Here is a 22,968-nt window from a genome sequence, read left to right on the forward strand (position 1 = left end):
TCATTGCCCAATTTAATAGTGAGTGCTTTCCCTATGCCAACACTATGCTACTGCTTTACAAGAAGAACCCCATTTAACTACCAGAACAGTTCCATGACACAGCTTGCATTATAATCTGCATCTTACAGATGAGGAAACCAATGCTCAGAGAGGTTTAAGTCACATGTCTAATTTCATCCAGCTAACAAGTGGTAAAAATAGAAACTTGAACCTATGTTTCTCGAATACTAAAGCACTAGGATTTGGCTACTTCGGGACTCATTTAGAGGTCATGGTCATAGAAGCAAAGGATTAGAAGGGAAAATAGAAGTTACAATGGAAAAAGCATGGTGTAGAGATAAGAGAAGAAGGGCAAGTCTCAGATCACTTATTTACCAGTGAAATAAACTTGGATTACATTTACCTCTAATCCTTGATTTCCCATCTATAAAACAGATATAATTAAAAGACTGTGTAAAACACTCCATAGATGCTAAGCCCCTGCTACATTAAATGATGGTAATGTGTTCAGAAGTAACATAGAGAAGATTGTATAACAGAACGAGGCACTTGCCCAGGTGGTTTGGTGGAAGAACAGAAATTAGCTGGGAGTGGAGGTGGTTACTGTAACATATATTATTAAGTATCTGAACTAAAATCTAAATGCAGCAGAATGCAGTGACATATATGATGTGTTTTGACCCTCCAAACAAATATCACCTAAATCATTTTTTTAGAAATAAAGCACTTTGGGATAAATATATCAATAGTAAGCATCTAATGGTCTTCATGTATAAATGCATGTTCATGCAACACTAACTTAGCAATACTTTTTGTCTGACATTAAAATAATATTTTTGCACACACCATTTGTAGGGCATATGTTTTCAAAAGTCTCCCCCTAGCCCTCATTAACAGAAGGGGGGAAAAAAGCTAAGCTATCTTGTTCTTTCGCTTGGCTTGATCCTCTTTTCTGAACAAGGAGTTATATTTCAAAATTATTTCTTGGGCGTCTTGGTGAAGGCTGAGATTGTGAAACCACCTTTTAAGGTACAAAAATAAGCTCCTAAGGTAGTATTAAATTCTTGAGGCCAGGGCTTCCCTGGTGGCGCAGTGGTTGAGAGTCCGCCTGCCGATGCAGGGGACACGGGTTCGTGCCCCGGTCTGGGAAGATCCCACATGCCACGGAGCGGCTGGGCCCGTGAGCCATGGCTGCTGAGCCTGCGCGTCCGGAGCCTGTGCTCCGCAGCAGGAGAGGCCACAACAGTGAGAGGCCCGCGTACCGCAAAAAGGAAAAAAAAAAAAAAAAATTCTTGAGACCATTATTTGTTGTCACCTATTTACTCAGAGATAATATATGAATTTGCAAAGCACAGTATTCTGACCCACAGAATATTGTTCAGTTGAGCCCCTTGTTTTATGATTAGTAATAAATGATCTGTTTATACTCTTTTTATTGTCATTTTTTAATAGTACCTCACAAAAAGTACACAAACTCAGGTCTGCCACATTTTCACTGATCTGAGGACAAAAAAATTATAGTGAAGTTTGTCAACCATCTTTTCTTAAAAAGAAATATTCTTCATTCTTAGATAATGTATCATAGTATCGTTACATTGTTTAAATGTCCCTTCTTTGAAGAATGAATGTGAGAGAGAGGTAGTAAAGGATTTTCTTTAAAGATCCTTATTTGGGAAAATAAAAGCTTAGTTGCTTTATAATATTATTGTTGTTGTTATTGTTATTTTACTGGTCCAGGAGATCAAAAAAGTCTGGAATTCACCATTCTACAGTTCTTTGGTCACCTTTAAAAATTAAAACAGGGCATAATGGTGGTTTAAAAATATTTTCAGGGTTGAATAGTCATTTCCTGTAATACTTTTAGTAAAATCCTACAAAATTAATGAGGAGTTTGTAGGTCTGCTAGTCACTGATAAGCTGGTGACATATTTAATTCTCATGGATGACATGATGAGAAAGCCATGCTCTGATGTCTCCAACCCAGAAAAGAAAAACATGAGTACAGAAGGAAAAACATGTGAATTTCTTACCAGAGATGGAACAGAAGGTTACATGGTGTAGAAGAAAAACCTTGCACCAGACACTTGTTAGAAATGCAAGACATTTTATTTGAGCTACTGCAGTAGGGGAGAGAGATAACTCTTTATAGAACTGAGCTCAGCTCCAAATACAATGGGGACAATTGGGGATTTATAACCATTGGGCAGGGTGGGGGTTCAGTGGATAGAAAATTACTAAGAGGAGATATCAAGGGGAGGGGGATCCTTGCTAAAATGGCCTGGGATTCTTGCTAGAGTCTGACCAAGGACTTAGATATTAAGGGTGAAGGATGAGGAACTTAAGTAGATATCAAGGGTGGAGAATTTTACTAAACTGACTTAGCAGAATTCTTTGCTAAAACTGGGCTCAGCAGACTAAGGTCAAAATCTAGTTGAATAGATGGTTCAGAGGAACTTGACTAGAGTTTGGTCAAGGAGGGAGTGTTTGTCAATAGATTGGTCAGAAGATGAAGGTAAAAGAAACTAACATATCATGTGATTTTTAATACAAATCATTTTTAAATTAAATTTATTTAAAATTTAAAAAACAAAACAAAAACAGTTCACCTATTTCTCCCACCTACCTCTCCCTCTTGTTTTATAGATAAAGATATAAATATAGATATATAGATATACACGCACATATGTATATGTTTTTAGATTCCACATATAAGAGAGATTGTACAGTATTTGTCTTTCTTTGTCTCACTTATTTCACTTAGTATAATGCCCTCAAGGTCCAGCCATGTTGTTGCAAATGGCAAGATTTCATTCATTTCTATGGCTGAATAATATTCCAGTGTATGTGTGTGTGTGTGTGAGTGCGTGTATCCACCCATCCACTGATGGACATTTAGGAAGTTTCTATGTCTTAGCTATTGTAAATAATGCTGCAATGAACATGGGGTGCACATATCTTTTCAAACGAGTGGTTTTGGTTTCTTTGGAGAAATACCCAGAAGTGGAATCGCTGGATTGTATGATAGTTGTATTTTTAATTTTTGAGGAGCCACCAAACTGTTTTCCATAGTGACTGCACTAACTTACATTCCCACCAACAGTGCACAAGTGTTCCCTTTTCTCCACATCCTCTCCAACACTTGTTATTTTGTCTTTTTACTAATAGTCATTCTAACAGGCATGTGGTTATAGCTCATCATTGTTTTGATTTGCATTTCCCTGATGATTAATGATGCAGCACATCTTTTCATGTACCATCTTTTCATTGGCCATCAGTATTCAGATCTTCTGCCCACTTTTTAATTGGGTTGTTCAGTTTCTTACTATTGAGTTGTATGGGTTCTTTGCATACTTAGGATATTAGCCCCTTATCAGATACATGATTTGAAAATATTTTCTCGCATTCAGTAGTTTGTCTTTCCATTCTGTTGATGGTTTCCTTTGCTGTGCAGAATCATTTTAGTTTGACGCAGTCCCATTTGTTTGTTTTTGCTTTTTTTTGCTTTTGTTTTCGGTGTCAGATTTTTAAAATTATCTGTGAGCTTACTGCCTATATTTTCTTCTAGGAGTTTTATGGTTTCAGGTCTTATGCTCAAGCCTTTAATCTATTTTGAGTTAATTTTTGTGTATGGTGGAAGGTTGTGGTCCAGTTTCATTCTTTGGCATGTGGCTGCTCAATTTTCCCAACACCATTTACTGAAGAGACTGTCTTTTCCCCATTGTATATTCTTGGCTCCTTTGTCATAAATTAATTGACCCTATATGTGTGCATTTATTTCTGACTCTATTCTATTCCAATGATCTATGTGTCTGTTTTTATGCCAGTATCACACGATTTTGTAGGTTTGTAATATAGTTTGAAATCAGGGAGTGTGATGCCTCCAGCTTTGTTCTTCTTTCTCAAGATTCTTGTGGGTTTTCAGAGTTCTTTTATGTTTCCAAAAACAAATCAGTTTTTGAAAGACTAACCTAAACCCCTGAGCTTCATCTAACAAGTTAATCCCTTTAGCTGAAGGTAAAAGAAGGACATTCACTTTAGCAAATTTTCATTTTGAACCACACAAATGTGTATTTTAAAATCCTCTAAATTCTAGGTTGTGACACATTGTTAAACCGGCTTTAACAAGAGCAACTTGACTCTTTGCTCTAAATTCCTTCTGATAGATGAGAGCTTTTATTTTTTTTCCGAGTGTCGCAATTAGAGGATTTAGTATTAAAGCTCAAGAGTGGATATCCTTAACAGAACTGAGACAGTCAAACCATTTACTATATTTCACTGAAAGCATTCTTTAACCGGGGAAGAAGATAAGAAATCTTACCTTTTAGAATCTTAAAATTGTCTAACTTTCACTGTGTTTACTAGACTCTCGCAACAATAGCAGCAGGACCCCTTTTCGTTAGAATTATCCTGGGAAATACTTTAGGTTATCTTCTCAGATGTGGCTTATCTCACCATATGTCACCACTGCAGAAAATTAAGCATTGAATTCAAACATTCTTTTGTGCATAATCTTTTGAGGTCAAACAGGATGCTCAGAAAGATAAGAAAAAACAACATTAATAAATACTAATTGAGCATCCATCACTGCACCAGACACTTGTTAGAAATGCAAGACATTTGCACCGTCCTAGGTTGTAAGGGGTCCCTAATCCTTCAGTATTTACAGCCTAAAGGGGGATACAGACAAACATTACATAATTATATATCATTTTGACAAAGGCTAAAACAGGATAAGGTTCAGGGTGCTGTTGGGACACACAAGAAGAGTATCGATCTCATTTCTTGGGTTGGGTTGAGTGTTGGGAAGAGGGTGGGAAGAGGTGAGAGTGTATGTTTGTGTTTGTGCATTGGACAATGGAGGTTGGAGAGGAGTAGTGGCCTCTTTGGCAGAAAGAGGGAAGGGAGAAAGTGCAAGAAGTGATTTATAGACTGAGACTCAAATGATAGAGAAGGAATTATCCAGGAAGAAGAAAGGGGACTGAGAAGAGTGTTTCTAAAAGAAGTAATATCATATGCAACGGCTCAAGGGCAAAAAAGAATGTATATTTAACTTAATACATTAGATAAATGCTTCTCAAGCTTTAATGAGAATACGAATCACCTGAGTTTAATGTCAAACTACAGATCTTATTCAGAAGTTCTAGGGCAGGACCTGAGCTCCTGGGTATCTAACAAGCTTCCAAGAGATATCAATGCTGCTGGTTCATAGACCAAACTTTGAGTAGCAGCATATAAACAACTCAGTTTCCAGTAACTGGACACTTCACTCTGGTGAAATAACTGAATATTCCTTAAGCTATTTTCTGATGTGACCTACTTATTCACACTGCATGAATCATTAATGATTGCAGTGTGGTGACAGCTCAGGACTCGGGCAATTCATATATAACATTGCTCTACAAAGGAGTCTGCTTCTCTTCCTATAATATTTTTAAAGTCACTACTTTAAATTCTGCTTTTGTACCTTCTTTCCTACCTTCGTCTTCCTCCTCATTGAAATGTATTTAGCAGTTTCAGCACGAAACCAGTCTGAAAGGATGTGCTTAATAAATACTGTCAACACTTGTCAAAATCAAATGAAAATGTCCCAGGAAAGTATTTGCAGCCATACCCATTAGAAGCAAGTTATAAGGCTGTACTGTATCTTGATAGCAGTTCTTTTAATGTCAGTTTGAACTCATTTTAATAAATGCATGAGTTTCATGTTCTTGCCATCTCTGTCTCATCCTGTAGCAGCAAATGTTCTGCTTCTCTAGAGACAACATTTTTGCAAATACTCTAAAAATTCCATTTCCATTCCAAAGACATGGGAACAGATTGGGCTGTGTTGTAGCCACCTACTGGAAATTTACATCCATGTCACATGATTTAAAAGATATGCCTCTCTAGATATATTTTGGATATAGGTGTCAATAAATTGATTTATAATGTGTTTCAGGAGAGTGAAAGATGCATTGGCTTTGGTGCAAGGAGTTGCCTCACAGTTATTGTGAAGTAATGCACAGATTTTAGTCCCACTATGTGACTCTATTGCCTCATTTAATTCTTATAACAATAAACAAATATATATTTTTTTTTTTTTTTAATGCTATACATGCTTAGCCTTAGAACAAATGGAGTGAACCCTACAGGCAAGCAACAGTTTCAAATTCCCTTCTTCACCTTCATCTCAGACCAGGATCTCACAATCATCTTAAAGGCAGAAGGGCTTTCAGGATACATGTGGGTAGACTTGTCATTTCTTCTTCCCATTAGACTAGATCAGCAGTTAAACTTTTATGTACATAGTAATCACTATAGCACCCGCGGCTACTTGCAGTCATATACATTGTGCTTCATGGGAAAACAAGGAACTTCCATGGGTGATCTTTCACTTTTCCCGATGTTCCCATTACTCCCTGATTTTGGAGCTACTCTCCCTAAGTTAGATGTGATCCCCCTTTAGAACGATCACAGATTGTTGAAGCTCTGTTTCTACTCTGTTTTATATCAGGCTTGTCTCCACCTTACTTCTCAGTCTGCCTACTTCCCACTCTCAGGACCGATAACCCTGCAAAGAGACATGGGAGGTGTCCTAACAGTGAACCTAAGTCCTTTGGTGGCCTGGATGGAAGTGATCCACCAGCTCACCAGAGTTGCCTAAGGGACACAGTAGCAAACAGGACATGTAGCTTTGTAGATTCTTCAGCCTGAACTCCTGCACATGGAGCTTTGGCTCCTAGAAGAAATACAATTTCTCTGACTTATGGGCCAAGTTATTACAGCCCAAAGTTAGCTTGGTCTGTGGTCCTGTCTTCCACGTGAAAATGATTTGGAACCTCACCTGTTTGGTGTTTGTGTAAAAGCCAAACTTTCCTGTGGCCAAGAAAGCATTCAGAGGGACATCTGCAGTTGCGTTTGAGGGAGAATCACACTTAATAGCGTAAAAAGCTATAACCTCACGTGTGGGAAGCCTGTAAAAATACGGCTGAAAACTCAGACTCTCTATGATATTTTGAAAGTGATGTCCATAGCTAGCAGGGACCACAGACTTTACTCCAAACATGTCATCTATAAAAGAAGAGACAGACCCTGAAAAGCTAGGCAGTATCCTGGCTAAGAAGTTATAGCCAGTATCGGGAGCCAGTTAGCTTTCGCATCCTTTCCCCCTCCCTCCCTCCCCTCACCTTCCTTCCTTTCCTTCCTTCCTTTTGCAACCTTTCACCAGTTCAACAAAAATAACATGGGTGCTATCTTTTCATTTAAATTATACTCATTCTATTCCTCAAGGTGGCAATTTCTCAGAAAATAATACATAAAGTTTAAAATAAAGCAGATCTTACTTGAATTATTCTTTGAAATTTTTACCCAAATTTCTGATCTGTTACATAGCACCATCAGCAGTCATGTAAAAATGTTATAATTAATAATAGAAATACAAACAGACTACATACATGCAATATTTGACTTACGGTTAATTGCAATGCAGTGAAAGTTGACTAATTCAGAACTTAAAGCATGAGGGTTATATGTTATTCAGAAATACATTGTTTATTTAACTGATTTTCTATTGTGCTTCTCTTAAGAAAAAAATTCTATATTTTGGGTTGATAATTGCATAAAGAATCATTAGACAGTATTCCAAAAAATGTATTGCAATGAATTGTATATATTCTATGTGGCAAACAACCATGAAAATAAAACGTGTAGACTTGAGATAACAGTACATTTTTTTAAAAACCCAAATTTGCATATTTTCAGAAGAAAAATATTTAGCCTAATTTAAATACAAAACAACCCTCTGAATCTTAATATTTATAACTATTCTAAAAATATTTTCTAAAAATAATTTCAATTTATATCACATCTTGAGGCTGCAGAAATAATTTCAAATCTTTTAAAATATTTATACAGCCCCGTATATAGTCAAGCCCACCAAGATTTGACAGAAATAGGGGAAAAGGATATAAGTCTAGAATAATGGAGACAGAGAAGTTAAGATACCATCCCCAGCCACAGAGATTATAAAGAGATGACCTGTGTTTTCTAAAGCTCATGTTCGTTTCATAGTACCACGCTGCCTCCCAGTTAAAATTATGTTTTTCCCTCATTTTAAAAAATAAAATGAGTTGGGTTTGTTTTTTGTTTTGTTTTGTTTTGTTTGTTTTGGTTTTGGTTTTTTTTGCGGTGCGCGGGCCTCTCACTGTTGTGGCCTCTCCCGTTGCGGAGCACAGGCTCCGGACGCACAGGCTCAGTGGCCATGGCTCACGGGCCCAGACGCTCCACGGCATGTGGGATCTTCCCGGACCGGGGCACGAACCCGTGTCCCCTGCATCGGCAGGCGGACTCTCAACCGCTGCACCACCAGGGAAGCCCAAAATAAGTAATTTTTATGTGTCCATTTTGGCCGAGCAGAATTAATGTGAAAATTGAAAGGATATTACTTGGGTTTTAAAACTGCTTGCTTAAGAAAAGATGTCAACCCTGCTAGAAGTCATGCAGATGCACTGTGTCCATCCACCTACACTGGAAGGTGATGGGTCGCAATTTTATATTCACAATGGAATAGGTCATAGTGCTTCCACCAATTACAAAAGTGAAACCAACGAAGAGGCAAGCATCAATGTCAGCCGGAGGGTTTGCAGTGTTCAGCACAATCCGAAAAGATGATTTTCCATAAAACCACATCATGCTTCTTTCTTTCTGAATATGGAGATGATTCACCAGAATGTGTTCTCTTTTGTGTTTTGGGGCACAAACAGCGAGTTGGAGTCACCCCTGATGTATGAGGTTCCGGAACTGCAGCAGGGCAGCGCCAGCGGCAGCTCGGGAAGTAGCTTGGGTAGCTCCATCACTGCGTGTAAGAAGGTAACACTGCTTAACACCACTCTCCTCTCACCGATTGAACTTGAACACTACTTTAGTTTGACTTTTCAAGCACTTCTTCTAAAGCAGGAACAGCAACAAAAACACACCACAAAATCACCCACAATTTGCTCCCCAGGACAACCCCCTGATGACATTCAAAAATCTAATTCATGGAAATGATCGGAAAACTCAAGCATTTCAGAAACGTCTGATTTAAAAATTCTAAGCCTCCAGTGCTTCACCACACCTCCAACTTTTTCTAGTAACTCTTTCCAAACATAGCCATGATTGACGGCTTCTTGGATCTCCTTGTAGAAAAATCTTCACAGGTTTTGAATGGCCCAACTTATTATATTAAGCTCCTAAGTCTATATCTAAGAAAAATTCATGGCTCCTCTCTTTTTGCTATTTTCTTAAAGGGAAGGGTATGCCTGATTATTTTATTAGGAACAGAATTGCATTTCCTGGAGTATAGATTTTAGAACTGATAAAAAGTCTTGCTTTAAGACACTTGCAGAAAGTTGTCATTTGAACAACATAAAATCATCTAATTTAATTGTCCGATTTTTCCAGCCAATCCAACTTCAGGCCCAGAAATTTAAAGCCAAATGCCCACTTCCTCATCTAATGCTTTTATCACTATTTGATGCTGAATTCCAGAGAAAAGTGTGTTCCTTTTCGTGAAAACTTAGAGGAAATTACACTGGATTAGTTCATTTATTGTTAAAACAAAGTTCAATTATAAAAAGTACTTATAGCTATAAATTAAGATAAATTCTTTTACTAATCATATTGTATAAGTATATATAATTACGTATACATAATGTGCATTATATATGTATATATATTTCAATTTATTGATTACTGTACCCAGTTAAGCAGCCTTATGTATTCTCTGCTTGTGTGATTTTGTATAGTTTTTAAGTACCAAAGAAAACAAATATCTTCATTAGAAAACATATATTGATTATAAAAAATGTAGCATTAAACATAATTTTACAAAATATTTTTATGCATATATTCATAACCAAATATAAAAATATACCTGCCTGATTAATTAAGGATTCTTATTATCATGTGTTATATGATCCTCATAAAATTCTTATAGAGGATTCCGTACTATGAATTCCAGTTTTTAATGTAGAAAACTGAGGCACTACAATTCAAAATGACTTTGAATTACTTATGAAAGAACTAAAGCAGCAGGTTTTCAAGCCCTAGGTATGGTCTATTCAACTCTGTAACTCTAAATTATAAAGTCTTCACTGGATGCTATGTCTTTCATAAGGCTAAATGATTTTTAATTTATTCTAATTTTTAAATAACTCTATTTCTATTGATTAGAATTCCAGCGGCATTTAAAAGAAAGATTGAAGCCAGACTGCCTGAATTTGACTCCCAGTTCTATAATTACTAGTTGTGTGATTTCAAGCAAATTACCTCTTCATGACTCAATTTGCTCATCTGAAAAAAGATAATATTACCCACTTCACAGAGTTGAGGTGCAGATTCAGTGAGTTTATAGACGTGAAATGTTTAGAACAGTGCCTGGCATATTGTAAGCACTCAAAATAATGATTACCTACAACTAATATTATTCTAAAGAATGATTTTATCAACAAGTAAGCAGTGCCAGAAAAAAAATTCAATATTGGCATTACTGTGCTGAGAGAGTTAGTACTTTATTATCTGTTATCTCAATTATGCTTATTTCCCTAGAAAATAGGTAGTCATATTCATTTTTTAAAAATCTTGTCTGGAAGTTAATGAACTAATAGAACTGTTTGGGACTGGACAGCTACTAGAAAAAGTAAAATAAAAATTCAGTCATCTATTCTAAATGATTTCATATATATATATATATATATGAATTTAAAGTTTTAAATATAATTCTACTCATTCCACAATTATTTCTAGAACAACTAGTATTAGGTTGAACCATATGAAACTGACTTTTTTATGGATCAAAAATGATCAAATGGGGGCTTCCCTGGTGGCACAGTGGTTGAGAGTCCGCCTGCCGATGCAGGGGACACGGGTTCATGCCCCGGTCCGGGAAGATCCCACATGCCGCGGAGCGGCTCGACCCGTGAGCCATGGCCGCTGAGCCTGTGCGTCCGGAGCCTGTGCTCCACAACAGAAGAGGCCACAACAGTGAGAGGCCCGCGTACCACAAAGAAAAAAAAAAATCAAATATGGGTAATTCCATACAGTCCAAGCCAAATACTTTTAAAACTTTGTTACATCCTGAGGAAAGATACAAGATCACAAATGACCCCTGGTCTGGAAGAATTTACAGTCTAGTGTGGGAGATAATACTGTTTTCTCATGTGAAAAGTCAAACAGTAATTAATAAGTTAAATAATTATGTGAGGTAACTACACAGGCATATCTCAAGATAGACGAGTGCATCTTAATTTGGACTTTGAGGTATGATTAAGATTTGAATGAGTAAAGACATTATCCAACTAAATTTAGGAAGGATTGTTACAAATTAATGCAGAAATCAATACTTTTGAGTACTGGCAATATTTTTCTAATATTCATAGCACATTCCTTTCATTTTAAATATTCTCTTAAGCTTACATACTAATTGCATTTTAAGACAATTTAGTAGCCATATATGCCACGTGTCATACACCATGTGGGCTATAGCTGTTTTCCTTGCCTTCAAAAAAGTAGCTCACCTGTGTTTCTTCTCTTCTTTGTAACAGGAACATGGGCCCTCAGTGAAAGGCATGAATATTGAGACTTAATTCCTTTATTTTATTATTATATATTACTGCAAGCTGATTTAAGTGATCATGATTATATTTTTAATTGCATTAATCACAGATAATGGGATTTGGGAAGTGAGGATCTATATGTTCACAAATGCACTATACAAAAGTGACAAAAAGAATAAGGGCAGCTCTGTCTTAGAAGTAGCAAGGCTGTCCAGCTGAATCACCACTCTTCACAGTCAGTCAACCTTCTATAAGAGTAATATGGATAATTGAAGTCTATTGGTAATTCCCCAAACTCATTTCATGTAATAGCTTCATCTTCTTCCCCATCAAACCTTCTTATCAGAACTGATATATTGTTAAATTAATCAGTGGAAGAAATGAAACAAGGCTCCAGAAGAAAATGCATTAGTTGAATAATCAGCCTCTGAAAAATTGCAAATTGACCGAATGTATTTCATGTGCCGTGTGCTTCACAGTGAATCTCTAAGGTTTTTGGGAATCCTACCCAGGTGCAATTTTCTTGTTAGGGAAAAATGGTCACTGGACACCATAGCAGTGAAAAAGCCATATCATCAGGAAAAAGACTTTGGTGGTCTTATTTGAAGGACTTATTAACTCCTTAATATATGTTTTTATCAGTAAGTCTTTCCCCAGAGCTAAGATTACCATATCATCTAGTCACAGTCTATATATACTCTCCTGGAATTTTGTGGATAGACTCCCCTTTTGCTCTCAAAAGTTCCCTGGTATGCACAATGTTATACCATTATCCCAGCTCTAGCTTCAGAATTATTCTTTCTCTTCCTTCTCCCCTTCCTCTAAGCGCTAAGAAAGTTATCAGATAAATTCACACTGAGGTGTTAGTGATTGCTTAAAATAAAGCAAAAAAATTGCAATCACAATAAAATAGTGACTGCAAAAATAAAATCTATTTTTATTTAACTACTACTACTGCTAAACTAGTTCGATTGCCCCCTCCCTTAACTGACATTGACAACTGAGCTCATTGAGCCTGGACATGATTTCAGAATTCCATTCATCACAAAGCATCAATCCATCCAAGTTGGGATGTAAGCTAACCCCTATGTCACCCTAATTTAATGAGCACCAAGACCCAGGGGAAGTTTTAATATATGTAAAATAATGCATTTAAATGATAGTATTCCAAATATTGCCAGAAAAAAATTGAGAGAAAGAAAGAGAGCTGCTGGTGGAGAGGGAATACTGGAGCTCTCCGTGGCATCTCTTAAAATTGTATCTCACACGGACATTCCCTGATGTTTCCTCCTCTCATAGGACAATTCTTCCTTACAAGACAAATGCAACCACCTTTGTGAAACTGAATCATAGGGACTTTCCATTAAATGAGCTAAATTATTATAAATGTTATCCTTTTATGTCTGTTAAACACTAAGTGAAAGGTCCCTATATTGTCTCTATAATAAATCAAAATCTGTTATCTAAAGGGAGGTAGTGAAATGTTGTGTAACAAAGCTGGACTTGGAATCCAAAGTCCTGAGTTAAATTCCAGGTTTCTCTTTTTACTGTGTGATCTTAGGCCAGTGATGTAACTTCTCTGAGTCAGATGTCTTAGGGTTGGTGTGACGTTTATATACAGAAAGTTTTGTGTAAGTCCTTGGCACATAGTTGGTGCTCAATAATTACTAGTTCCAAGTAAATAATCTTTATACAAGGGCAAAATTTATGTAAGTAAAATTTAAAAACGAATCTGGACGTAGCATGCATTGTGCCTTCATTGTGTTGAGTATCTGTTAGACTTTCCTCTAGTTTGAAAGCATTATAGTCAATGCCGTATTTCCACAATAGCTGACATTTTCAATGCATGCTTTACTTGATGGGCTGAAGATTTGTAACTTGGGATATAGTGGAACCAAGTCTCTGAATAGGATTCATGTGAGGAAAGAATTGTTGGAGAAGAATCAATACCTCAAAAGCCTTCTCTTTTTATGTCATGTTAATTAAATCCACCTTAAACTTTGACTTATCAAAGGCAGCAGGCTGATAACATTTCAGTTTCCCAGAGGCAAAGTTTGATCTTAATATGACATCTGATCAGCTCTCTGAAGTTTCAAGAGCATTCTTTGGTGTGACTGACCTCCTTTAAACTGACTTAAATTTGCTGTCAACAGTGGCACAGATACAACTGAAGAACAAAATGGAAGCTCCTTGATGTTTCATCCTACTCTGTAATATACATTTTCATCTAAGCCCATATCATTTTGATGACATGTAATTAACAAAAGCAATTCAATTAATGTGTGCAGGCGTGAGCATACAAACTGAGAAGCTTTTCAGAATCTGATCCATATCTCTAAAGACCTTTTTATTAGTCAGAATTATACTGTTCTTGGCCAAAAGGCTCAGTATTAATTCTAGGAAGTACATGATGGAAAATAGCTATAATATTCTGTATTTGTAGAAACTCTTTCTTTTTTTTTTTTTTTTGCGGTACACGGGCCTCACTGTCGTGGCCTCTCCCGTTGCGGAGCACAGGCTCCAGACATGCAGGCTCAGCAGCCATGGCTCATGGGTCCAGCTGCTCCGCAGCATGTGGGATCTTCCCGGACCGGGGCACGAGCCCGTGTCCCCTGCATCGGCAGGCGGACTCTCAACCACTGCACCACCAGGGAAGCCCTAGAAAGTGTTTCTTTAAAGGAAGGAAGGGCTTTTAAAAATATATAACTAAATAAATAAAATTTAATACAAAGCCAGCATAATTGAGCCATAGCCACCTTTCTATAGAAGGAAGACACAAGGTTTTTCCCTCTGAAATGTAAATTACTCAGAGCTCTATAAATACTCTCTTCTGATCAAGCAACCTGGTAGTGATTTTCAGGCTCAGATTTTGATACCAGAGAATGGCCTATCCAAATTTTGTTAAACTGCTAGGTGTCTTGTTGTATTGCCCTCCTGCAGGAGTAATCAGGGGCATTAAAGAAACAGGGAGATTTTTAAGAAAAGAATTAGACAGTATGGACTCCCCTGGAGGTCCAGTGGTTAAGACTCTGCACTTCCAATGCAGGGATCACGGGTTCGATCCCTGGTCACAGAACTAGGATCCCACATGCTGTGTGGTGCTAGGGAAAAAAAAATATGTATCTATTATATAATATGTATATATAATACATATACATAAATTTTTTAAAAAGAAAAGTGTGTATTGTCCAGCAATAAAACGACCTTTAAAAAAAAAAAGAAATAGTTGTCTTACTAAAAGTGGTATTTGAAGATGGTTAACATAGTAGTTCTAAAGATAATTCCTTAGAGCAAAGGGAGAGTGGAGTCTGGGATGCCAGGGGAAGCATAGCTGAAATGGATAGGGAAGCAGGGAAAAGAGAGGCAGAATCTGTATACAGGCAGTGGGAGGAGGGAAAAACGAACTCTGATGAGACACATTTGGAAGTCAAGGTCAATAGGTCTCCATGACATTGAGAGTTGAACAGAACCACGAACTCTGACTATTTGAACCAAGACGTCCATGAGTGGTGGTGTCATTGAGGTCATTAGGAAGAAGAGCTAGGAGACAAGGTAGCGAGTTCACAGGTTCAGATTCAGCCAAGCTGCATCTAAAGAGCCAGCCACAGAATTCCCTCTGGGGGCCATTTCGCTGACTACCTAAGGAAACTTCCTCATGTGCTGAGCCACACTGACATCCCAGAGGCTTCAAGGTTGCACTGAGGCCAGAACAAAGATGATGCGGGCTCTGGTGGAGACTAATTTCCTCTGCCTTCACCAAAAGCAGGTTGAAATGATGAATGTCTTCTCTTGCCTTTAAAGCAGGCTGGTCCACACTGAACTTTAGAGAGGTGGGGCTATATGTGCTACATGGCGAGTTTATTCTTTGGAAAATGTCAATTCAGTAATCTTACGTGGGAAACTTTGTTGCAAACCAGCAATTATGGCTCACTTTGCAGTTTGAATATGATTCAGCTTCTTACTTCAAAAGTCAAGACTTCTATTCAGGACTCCACACCACCTCTCCTTCCTGCCAACAATTGCTATATAGAGTACTTGAGACTCCAATATGCTAGTCTTATTCTGTTCTCTACAGCTCCGTTCCTTGAGCGTCCTTTTTGCTGTGTGTGAAGAACTCTTGGAAGGATTTTGCAGTGCCTTTCCTTTTCTTTCTTTTTTTTTTTTTAACCAAAAATTAGGACTCTGAAAACTCAGAATAGCTTAAAACATTTTGTGGAATTGAGAGTGATGTTGCACTATTGAAACTAGGCAAGTGATCTTTTTTCCTGAATTATTGCAATTACACCAAACCTTTATATTAGGTATTCAATATCTCTATCGAAAACTGAGAGGGGGTCTAAATTTTTTTAAATATCTAATCTGGCATTCAAAACTCTCTTTTCTCTCTGTGGGCCTTTAGAATATCTTACCATCCCAGGGTTCCCCATCACTAGCCTTAAGGTTCTCATCTCTTTCCCTTCAGTCCTCCATGTAAACAACACTCTCAGCCTTGTAGCCAGCAGTAAACACCATGTTCCCCACCAGTCCTAACAGCATCCACCTTCCCTGTATCTGGCCAGGCTCACCCTTCTGATAAAAGTGCCCACTTTTCAATTCTGCCAGAATGGGACGGAAAGATTTGGCTCAGATAAACTTGAAGAGTCTTCCATAGGGGCCTTCTGGTTCATGAATCTCTGAAAATGAGCCCTGTCATGTGCATGACCACATTTACCAGGCTTGTCTCTACATGCTGAGAAGGAGACCTGCCCTAAAAGGTCCAGATGAGGGCTCACACTCTCCAGAATGAGGACTATCCAAGAAGCAGGTGTGAACCTTAGCAAATCATGTGTCCATATGCTGACATCTTAGAAGGTAGTTGTTCCCAGCAGCTTCTTCCAAGGAAGAGTCAAGAAATGAGAAATGCCACTTTCTTATAATTGCCAAAGGCCAAAGGTACACATCAGTACTCAAGGGATAGGTGGCCAAATCCACTGTCCCTTTGATGAACAGCAAAATCCGTGCTACTTACACTTTGCAGAAAAATCATACAAAGTCAATGGTAGGTCTAGATACACATCATGTGTTTTCCTACACATGCGTTTTTTCTTATCTTTTGCTTCTCCTAACATTAAAAATCACATTTCCATCACTGGTCATATCAACATGACAGCATTATACTGCATCTAAATAGCAATTAAATAGCAATTAATCAGCTGTCCTCCATGTATGTCTAATTTGACTCTCTTTAAATCAGACCATTCATAAATTATACTATAATAGCATTTCCTGAGTATATCTGTGTTTGAAACTCTTGTATTTTATACTTGAGACTCAAACTTGGTTTTCCTTTTCATGTGGAGAAAGCGCTGATCAACTTTCAAAGCATTCTTCAGCCAGCCAACTGGCTGAAGTGTGATGTGGCAGAAGTAAACAAGCATGGCTTGATACTGCTGAATTGCCCTCTGTGCTCTTATACCTTTCTTGTGATTGCATTGATATACAATGTAGCTTCCAGGACAGAGTAATTGTGTGGCACAAGAAAAGCAGGGAGAGATCTGAAACTGTCTACCTAGTTCATTTCTTGCCACATTAGGATAAACTCTGTGCCTGGTTAATATACAAAGTCTTCAGATTACATACATGGGGACATTAATTTCAAAGAAGAGAGCCCTTTTGTTCGTGAAACATTTCCATTTTATACTCAGTTACTTGCATGTGTGACATTTGTCAGAAATATTTATGAATCAGTATATTTCATATTTATTTCCCAGAGGCAAGCTTAGTTCGACCAGGATTGCTAAAAGCATCCCATAGATAAGGACTCTCTCGCTATAAGAGTACAGTTTATCTTGAGGTTAGTATGTTTATAACGAGATATGAGAATGTCACCTTCTTTCTTCTCTGGGGGTATTCCCTCCCATCATTCTCCACAGTAAAGAGAGAAAGAATTGCAGATCCGCTGCTAAGCATTTCCTTCCCAAACTTCCAAACCATCTATGCCTTTGATCTGCTCCTTGACAGTGGAGAATTGCTAGTTCCAAGGCCTTAAAAGAACTCCATTGTTTTCCAATACTTTTGTAATAATCAATTACAAGATTTCCAAACTGTACTGGGTGTCATTCGTGTAATGCAAGAATGTTTCACATCCAACCAGATGATCATTGCAGAATATGTCCTATGAATAATCAAACATGATTATTCATACTTTGGAAACAGTTCCCCCTTTTGTCAAAGGAGGCTAAATACATAAAACGTCAGGCAGTCAGCCAGAAGAATCATCATTAAAAGGAAAATGTTATCTTAACATTTAATTCAACCTTCTGAGAAACTGAGACGAAACCACTGAGTTTTCTATGCCACTTTTTTCCCTCCACACAATAATTTAATTTCCAGTTTGTTTCCTTTGCCTCTTTTTAGGAGTTCAGTTTGCTTTAAATAAGCAATAGAGTTTCGCTGTGAGGTAGTGAAAAGGTATCATATCCCAGAGTGGAAAACAAAAGATTACAGAGTTCTCCAAAAAGTTCGCTAAGGCACAGATTAACTCAACATAAAATAAGTGTGTAAAATTACACAAAATGATCCTTTGTATTTCTGCAGTGTCCATTGTTACTTTTGAAAACGAAATGAAAAGTTACTTTTTCATTTCTAATTCTGTTGATTTGAGTGTTCTCCCTTTTTTTCTTGACGAGTCTGGCTAATGGTTTGTCAATTTTGTTTACCTTCTCAAAGAACCAGCTTTTAGTTTTATTGATCTTTGTTATTGTTTCTTTCATTTTTTTTCATTTATTTCTGATCTGATTTTTATGATTTCTTTCCTTCTGCTAACTTTGGGGGTTTTTTTGTTCTTCTTTCTCTGATTGCTTTACATGTAAAGTTAGGTTGTTTATTTGAGATATTTCTTGTTTCTTGAGGTACGATTGTATTGCTATAAACTTCCTTCTCAGAACTGCTTTGCTGCATCCCATAGATTTTGGGTCATCGTATTTTCATTGTCATTTGTGTCTAGGTATTTTCTGATTTCCTCTTTGATTTCTTCAGTGATCTCTTGGTTATTTAGTAGCGTATTATTTAGCCTCCATGTGTTTGTATTTTTTACAGATTTTTTCCTGTAATTGATAAAAGGGTGAATTTTATAGGGATGTGATATCTCTATGAAGAAAATGTTACCAGCAGTAGAGATGCCACTGTTTATTGCAGAGCAAATAGGTAATAATGTCTGATGAATAGCTGCCTTCGTTCTTCCCTAACATCATTCTTATCGACTCTCTGCCATCTTTACCACTCACTATGCAAATCTAATTGCCCTGCTCACATTACAATCTCTTTGTGTAAGAAAAATTTAATTGAGTTTCCTAGAAAACGGCTAGAACAGCAATAGGGGCCTGGAGATTCTTCTCTGAGGGTTGCTCAGAACTCTATTAATGCACTTTTCTGGCTTCCTTCATTTTATCGCTCCTCTTGCTTTTTCCTTCCTCATCTCCAGCACACATTCATGAAAATGAAGTGCAACATTTGAAAGGATGATTTCTTTAGACGGTGTTTCCAAATCTTTTCCACATTATTATACGTATTTTTAAAAATAATATTTGTTTGGAACTCTTGAATAAGCAGATGGCCAGAGGCGCTTGCCCTGGAATGGACAACCCAGGTTCTCTCCAGCCTCCAGACAGCTGAGAGAGTCAATGTCTCAAAATCCCAACACATCTTAACTTCTCTGAGTCTACCTGTTTGGGGTTGGGGGAACAAAAAATCTCTGCTTTTGAAGAATGGGTTCATTGTTCTGATGACATTATTCAATTAATTTTAAGCACCATTCCATCATTAATCATGATACATACATTAGGCAAATGTAGCATTTTGTGTTTGAAATTTTTCTCTTTAAGGGCTTTGATGCTTCTTAACATCGTTATACTTACAATTATCAGAAAATAAAATCTGACAATATTTGATAGTACAGAAGTAGAAAATGGGAATTTGCTCAACATAAAAATTCTTTGTAACCTTTCCATAAAATCTCTGAGGAAAACAAAAGCCTTGCAGAAATAATACTCATATCATCTAATGGGAAGGACAAGACATGCATGCACATTCCAAAATTCTGAGATAAAAAATTGTTTTCATCATGAAGAAGAAACATTTGATAGGGAAAAGGGGTTGGTTTCAATTATATCTTGATAGCTGGGAAGGAACTTCTGGGAAAAAGTTCAGGGAGCTGGTGGAAAGATATGAGGAAAAGCATGTGCATTATAAAGTCTAGAAGTTGGAGCTCTTTTAGTAAGTGGGAGATTCTAGCAGAGGGTGTGTGCAGAGAAAGTATTGGCGACAAAGCCGGGAAAACACCTAAACTGGGCATAGTTCAGTATCCTGAACATTGGAGCTTGATACCTATTCATGAAATGACTAACAGGTGGGAGCTGAATTAGGTTCTGTCTTGAATACTAGGCCATAGTTTGACAATAAGCCCATAAAATTTGGGGCTCACTGAGCAAATATGTCCTTCCTTGTTCCCCAGGGCCTGGTTTGGTTTCCAGTAGGAATAGATGGTACAATGCTAATGTTTATTGGGTCAATTAATCAATTGAGGTTAAGGGCTTGGGAGAGAATTACATAACATCAGTAATCATATTTGTGATAATAATAGCTATTTATTATTCACTATTCACTGTTTGTGAACACCTAAAGTAGTCAGATACTGTGTGTGTTTCGTATTTTTTTTTTTTTTTTTTTTTGCGGTACGCGGGCCTCTCACTGTTGTGGTCTCTCCCATTGCGGAGCACAGGCTCCGGACGCGCAGGCTCAGCGGCCATGGCTCACGGGCCCAGCCGCTCCGCGGCACGTGGGGTCCTCCCGGACCGGGGCACGAACCCGTGTCCCCTGCATCAGCAGGCGGACTCTTAACCACTGCGCCACCAGGGAAGCCCTGTTTCGTATTTTTAATGTCTACTAAAAAAATTCCTCATTGTGAGTGCAACACCGACCTCATTTTGTAGGTGGAAAAACTGAGTCTCAAAGAGGTTAAGTGACCGCCTTAGGTTGCACAGTTAATTAATGGAAAAACCGGAATTTGAAACCAGGTTTGTCTTCAAAGCCTCGAACTTATCTCTGATTCTGGTTTCAGTAAGCTAGATGGATTTGAGAGGCAAGGGGTGAAGGAGATAGAAGAGACAGACCATTATAACGTTAACAATTGTAATTGTTAAGGACCCTGTGGGTGTCCAGCCTTCCCTAATTGCCCTTCCCAAGTATCATCCCATCTCTTTTATTCTCTATCGCTGCACCATGTTGAATTTCTTTATACTACCTACCACGATTTATAATTAAAAGTGTATGAAGTGTATTTCAGTGCTCCTTTATTTACTGCTGGGTTTCCATGCCAGATTTTAAGTTCCATAAATGTGGAGATCGGGTCTGCATTATTCACTATTGTATTACCCAGAGACTAGTCTATAGCATGTACTTAAATGTTAAGTGAATTAAAGAAAAAATTAGAGCAAAATATAAGACTAGAAACAGATAAAGAGGCGTTCCAGATGGCACAGACGTTTCAAGCCAGGGTAGGAGAGAATTGTTCTTCCATTAACTGCAAATACAGAAGACAGGGAGTCAGGTTTCTTTTAAGGGCTGGAATTGGGGTTTAGACACAAAGAGTCCAAGGTGACAGCAGGAGATCCAAGAAAAATAACTAACAGCTAGAACTGTGAAAAGCCAAGCTCTAGAGAAAGGTCAAAGATGAAGTCGTAGACCAGTGAGTCATCCCCCCAGGCGGGAATTAGTACCCAGAGAGTCAATAAGGTCTCCGAGGAAAAGGGTTGTGAGGGGTGGAACGAGCAACACGCTGAGGCCCTATGCAGAGGGGATACTCCCTTTTAGGGCATCAGAGAGGAAAGCTAGTTAGAAAGAGAGATATGTTCTCCCAACCTTCTCCAACATCCCCAGACAACTCAGACGCATCTTTCAACTTGACATGAGGGTCAAGTGCACAGTCTCAACCTTCCACAGGTTGAACTGGCTACTCCATCCTGGGTGATCTCTGACACGGATCGTCCTGATCATAGCACCTGCTTTCTCTATCACGGGCCAGTCAGCGCTTGTTCTCCCCTCTTAGAGTTTAATTCCCAAGGCACAGCAGTCATTTCGTTCATCTTAATATTCCCAGTGTCAAACATCAAAAGAGTTCAATGAACCTCTGTTGACCGAATATTGAGTGAAGGAGGAGATGAGAGAAGCGAGAGGGGTAAAATAGGAATGCAGCCCCACAAATACAAATGAAGAGAAACCGCCAGGTGCTGTGCGGAGATCAAGAAAATGCTAAGATGGAAAATGTGTTTTCTAAACTTTATTGCATTCTCATAATAAAAGCCATCCCCTATCAATTGCCTACTCGGGTAAGAGGGTAGATCCTTCATGAACCTTCTCTTATTTGAGACTGGGAATAACTTTTTGAAGTGCCTGTAATCATCCTCCTGTAATAAATGCAAAAACGAAGTCCTGCAGAAGCTAAATGACTTGCCCAAGATCACTCAGTAAGTGATGAGATGGAAGAGAATATCAGCTCTGCCTCCAAACCTCTGTGACTAACCTTAAATTACTGTCTTCTCCAATCTAATTACTATTATTTTTTTCTGCCCAGCAATGTTTAGAGCTGTGTCCAGGTTACCAGGAGTCCATTTTCCCCTCCCCAAGCCATATCAATACTAAATTCCTACAACTTGCTTCTCTAGATAAAAGAGGAAAGTCACTGTAGAAGAGAGCAGAACACTCCTTCTCCATCGCTTAGGACACTCATGAAATTTTAAGAGAAAATGTGCCCTTGTTATTTCAAACTATTGAACGCACAGCTTGTTTGTTATTAGCTCTTCATCTGAAATAATTGAACCTGCAGCTAAAAATAGCAGATAAATGAATGAGCCATTGGGAGCCTGGTGAGTTTTTCTCTTTCCCTCCCCGCCATCAGAAAGTGACTGTCTCAGCAGGGAGATAATATTCATAAAGCTTCAAAATCATTAAATTCTCAAGCACATATTCTTCTTTCAAGCATTCCTCTTTTTCTAATGGCTTGGCTAAACCATTACACCGAAAGCTTTTCACAGGTTAAAATTGCTTAACGTATGATTCTAAGTGGTTTATTGAAACCTGCATTTTTATTTTCTTTGCTTATTTGGCTCTTAATGTATTTGGGAGTTGGAACAGCAGAAGGAATGAAAGGAGTATGAAGGCAGAGAATTACTGAAGTTCCATGTAGAATATGGCCCTTCAGATCACAGGATTTAATTGTATACAAAGGACAAACGGAGGCTGGGAGCTGCTGGGTAGCCTGACCACACAGACAGTAGGGTCAGGCTGGAGCTCAAAGCTCCTGACCACCCAGACCAGGCCCGTGAGGGAAAGGTGGATAAATGCATAGACATGTTTGGTA

General features: G+C 38.0%; 1 protein-coding gene across 3 annotated transcripts in view; it reads left to right on the forward strand.

Moving 5' to 3' along the window:
- Nucleotides 1-22,968, forward strand: part of SPHKAP (SPHK1 interactor, AKAP domain containing) — a 123,507-nt gene that overhangs the window by 18,041 nt on the left and 82,498 nt on the right. For all 3 annotated transcript variants that reach the window (XM_060301757.1, XM_060301756.1, XM_030855375.2), the window contains exon 2: nucleotides 8,742-8,847. In XM_060301757.1, coding sequence (XP_060157740.1) covers nucleotides 8,742-8,847 — 106 coding nt within the window. The remainder of the gene's footprint in view (nucleotides 1-8,741; nucleotides 8,848-22,968) is intronic.

This window comes from Globicephala melas, chromosome 7, assembly GCF_963455315.2.
Source record: "Globicephala melas chromosome 7, mGloMel1.2, whole genome shotgun sequence".
Classification (NCBI taxonomy): Eukaryota; Metazoa; Chordata; class Mammalia; order Artiodactyla; family Delphinidae; genus Globicephala; species Globicephala melas.